Raw genomic sequence first — 4,207 nt, 5'->3', positions numbered from 1 at the left:
GTATATCTGCTCAAAAAAAAAGGGGGGGTATATCTGCTCAAAAAAAAAGGGGGGGTATATGTGTGGGCGACATGGTTGTTGCTTTTCTCGTAGTTCTCTTCTCCGGTGGCACTATCCAGATCTATGCCTTTTTCCTAACATAGTAAAAAAAATGACGGAAAAACAGTGGTATACTCCCACTGCATGTATTTATATCGACGTCTTTGGTATATAAATTGAGAAACACTTCATTTCAACCGGCAGATATTGACTTCTTTGGCATATAAATTGGGAAACACTTCATTTCAACTGGCAGATCACACACGACCGTCCGCCACCTCCTCCGTGCGACACGTGTCTTTGTGTGCCTATTTTTTTTTCTGCAACATCATCTATGTTGCAAAAATTCTTTCTGCAACACCCATGTTGTAAAAAATGAAGACGAAAAAACATATGCAAATATTTCTACAACATCATTTGTGTTGCAAAATTTTCTTCCGCAACAACACCATGTTGCAAAAAAAGTGAGGACAAAAAAATTCTCCAATTTTTTTCTGCAACATCATCTATGTTGCAAAATTTTCTTCCGCAACAACAACCATCTTGCAAAATTTCATGCCGCAACAACACCGACTCGTAGCACGCCCCATATAAATTACAGGTAAAAGAAATGAGAGCCTACTCTATGTATATACCAAACATAACCTAATCTAGGAGTGAATCCACTGAGTTAATGGAAAGCAAAGACCCAATTGGAAGCTGAAAGTATGCTTTCCAATTAGCTCTGTGAACCAGCAGCTTGATTTCCTCTTTAAATTTCCTTCTGCGTCTGTAGAGGCTTGGCTGACTGTTCTGGAAGATGAAATCATTTCATGTAGTCCAGATGGCCCAGCAAGTCAAAATGAATAATCAGGCACACCTATCAGATCTTTGAAATGCTCAATGCTGCTCTGAACCGAGCCCTGAGAAGGATTCCAACCAGGACATAAATATCTCCAGCAAATTGATGCAGAATGACATTAGAAGAAAAGATGGTCTCTGGTTTCCTCAGAAGAAGCTCTCCAGTATTCAGTCTTTTGTTGATCAGAAGCCAAAAGAAAACCTTGTGCTTCCTCTGGCAACATAAAAAATCTCAACATACTAGCAATAGCAGGTTGCAATGTATGGGGCAGTCCAACTCAACAGTCAACACATAAACTTAACCAGTTTGTGAAGCAAACAACAATATCATTATTCCAATTTCAACTCACCAGGTGTTTACTTCCATTCCATTCCATTCCATATGTATCACAGCCAATGTAAGATCGACTCAACAGACATGATACAGATTATCAAAATATGTTTGTGTTACATTGCTCTGGGATCACTCCCAAATGGCCAAACGTAGATCATCTCATCCCAGCCGGTGCTGGCGAGCAGCCCGTCGGTGAGCACGCTCATGTCGATCCCGGCTACGAACTCGGTGTGGTGGCCGTACCTTTGCAGCAGGGCGTCCTCTTTCCGGTAATCCCACATGCAGACCGTCATGTCGTAGGAGCAGGACATGAGCATGCCCTGCCGGTGCGGCGAGAACTTGACGCGCTTGACGGCGTACCCGTGCCCCGCGAGCTGGGCGAGGGGCGCCTGCGGCGAGCGGACGTCCCAGATGCGGATCGACTTGTCGACGGAGCCGGTGGCCAGGATGGACGGGTCGTACTTGTCCCAGTCGAGGGAGAGCACCTCGTGGTCGTGAGCCGGGATGACGAGGGTAGGCCCCGGCTCCCGCACGTCCCAGACGCGGGCCGTGTGGTCGCCGGACGCCGACGCGAAGACGTCCGGGTGCCGGGCCGACCACGCGGCGGCGTAGACGCAGTACTCGTGGCCGCGGAAGGTGCGGACGGAGGCGGGGCGGTCGGGGGACCAGAGCTTGAGGGTGTCGTCCCAGGAGGCGGAGAGGAAGGCGTCGCGGCGGACGGGGTTCCAGTCGATCCCGTGGACCTCCCGCGCGTGCTCCCGGAGGAGGCGGACGGGGTTCTGCGCGGGCGGCAGCGTGACGTCGAAGAGCCGCACGGAGCCGTCCCCCGACGCGGCGGCGCAGAGGGAGTCGTGGGACTCGGACCACGCGCAGTCGAAGAGCGCGTCGGAGGTGGGGAAGGAGAAGAGCGGGGTGAGGCCGGGCCCGCCGGGCCCGGCAGCGGAGAGGTCGAGAACCAGGAGGTGGCCGTTGCCGATGAGACCGAAGTGCTGCGAGGTGGCCGCAAGGAGGCGATGCTCGTGGAACGGGCTGAAGCGGACGGAGAAGCCCGGCGCCGGGGCCTTGAACGACGGCATCGCGGCGGCGGTGTGGATCCGGGACGGGCGGGGCGGGGATAGATGTGGGGTGGGGGGTGGGAGGACTTGCGGAGACTCTGCCTTTGCGTTTTCTTCATGGGGTTTCCTGGATATATTTTTATTAAAGAAATCATTTTTTTTAGTTGGAACCGCAATTCCATTAATGTTGTCTTTGGATGTTTGTGTTGAAGGGCTTCGTATTGAATTGGGTGGAATAACAATTCGACAAGGAGACCTTCGTAATGGCCATGGATACAAATTCAATTCTCTGGTTGTTCATTTAGTTGGCTTATGGAATCACAGTAAGGTTTCTATCAAATGTTGTTTATGACAAATTATTGAACTGCGTAGCGCTCCCTCCATCCCATAATATAAGAGTAATTTTTACACTAGCATGGTGTAACTCCGTTCCGTAATATAAGAGCTTTTTTTACACTCTGTCTTATAATATAAGAGCATTTTTACACTAGAGGAGCGTATTTTTTACACCGCGAATGTAAAAAATGCTCTTATATTATGGGACAGAGAAAGTAACATTGAAGACGGTACTTTGTTTTACGTGCCTCAAAGCAGCAATCTCAATTCACAAAAATAGCCATGGGTCAATCAATCTATACATGGATGATTCAATATAATAATACAATGTTCACCACCATGTCACACAAGCATTCATCTGTTCACCACCTCCTGCTCACGGTGCATCAACGTCCTGAACTCCTTATGGTACATCAAATTCACCGGCATTCCCACACTGCATCAAATTCACACAATCTAATAATACAGTACGTATGTTCATTCACCAACGTTCAACACCTCCTCGTGGAGATAAACCTGCAAATAATCAGATCCATGATTAGCAAGGGAAGGAGAGGAGGGGAGGAACGGGAGCAAGGGAAAGTGAGGATTTGGAGTAGGGGAGGAACATGAGCAAGGCACTCTTGGAAGGAACCGAAGGGGGAGAGAAGATAGGTAGGCTAAATTCGGCGGGAGGGGATGGCTGGGAGGTCTGGGCAGGCAGCCGAAAAGGGGTGACAGGAAAGGAGGTTGTGCGGCTAGGAAGGTGCGGCATCATCGAAGATGAGGGTCTAGGCGGCAGATGGGAGTCGGGGCGGGCAGAGGAGGGGAACGAATGACAAAGCGATGATGGGAAGGAGGAAGGAAAGGAGCGGAGGCCGAGGGGGCTCGATGGTGTGCCGCCTGACAGAGCTAAATTTGGCAGATCTCGGGTAGAGGGTCCCGAGCTGGTGATCTTTGTCAGATGGTGACAAGACAAAATAAGGGTCACGGTATTTCCCCAGGTTTGGGCCCTCTCGAAGAGGTGAAACCCTACTTCTTGCTTGTATTGTATTGATTGTGGATGGGGTACATAGTACAAATTGATCTGCCTCGAGATCATATGTCTGAAAGAATCTCATCTATCGAATATGTTCTATCGACTAGCCTAGCCTCGATTTGTATAATGTACCAAAGACCTATGATTTAGAAGAGTCCTCATCTTGTGTGTCAAGTCTTGTGGGATCTTCCTTATATACGTCATGGGCTGCCCGAAGAAGCCCGGTAATTAATCGCCAAGGGGTCACCGCCACCAAAGAGAGGAGTGATACGTCTCCAACGTATTTATAATTTTTTATTGTTCCATGTTGTTATATTATCCATCTTGGATGTTTTATATGCTATTTAATATGATTTTTAGGACTAACCTATTAACCTAGAGCCCAGTGCCAGTTTTTGTTTTTTTCTTGTTTTTGAGTATCGCAGAAAAGGAATATCAAACGGAGTCCAATTGACCTGCAAATTTACGGAGATTATTTTTGGACCAGAAGAAGCCCAAGGAGCATCGAAGATGGACCAGAAGAGTCCCGAGGCCACCACGAGGGTGGAAGGCGCGCCCTACCACCCTGGGCACGGCCCCTACCTC

The 4,207-nt window shown here is 48.9% G+C and overlaps 1 protein-coding gene across 1 annotated transcript; it reads right to left on the bottom strand.

The window, feature by feature from the left end:
* Positions 1-1,209: 1,209 nt before the first annotated feature.
* On the bottom strand, positions 1,210-2,339 carry LOC119277746 (peroxisome biogenesis protein 7-like). The gene has a single exon (XM_037559061.1). It carries the CDS (start codon positions 2,287-2,289, stop codon positions 1,327-1,329), a length of 963 nt encoding a protein of 320 aa, XP_037414958.1. The 5' UTR covers positions 2,290-2,339; the 3' UTR covers positions 1,210-1,326.
* Positions 2,340-4,207: the final 1,868 nt, after the last annotated feature.

This window comes from Triticum dicoccoides, chromosome 3B (genome assembly GCF_002162155.2).
Source record: "Triticum dicoccoides isolate Atlit2015 ecotype Zavitan chromosome 3B, WEW_v2.0, whole genome shotgun sequence".
NCBI classification, from domain to species: Eukaryota; Viridiplantae; Streptophyta; class Magnoliopsida; order Poales; family Poaceae; genus Triticum; species Triticum dicoccoides.
This window is presented reverse-complemented; position numbering and strand designations above follow the sequence as displayed.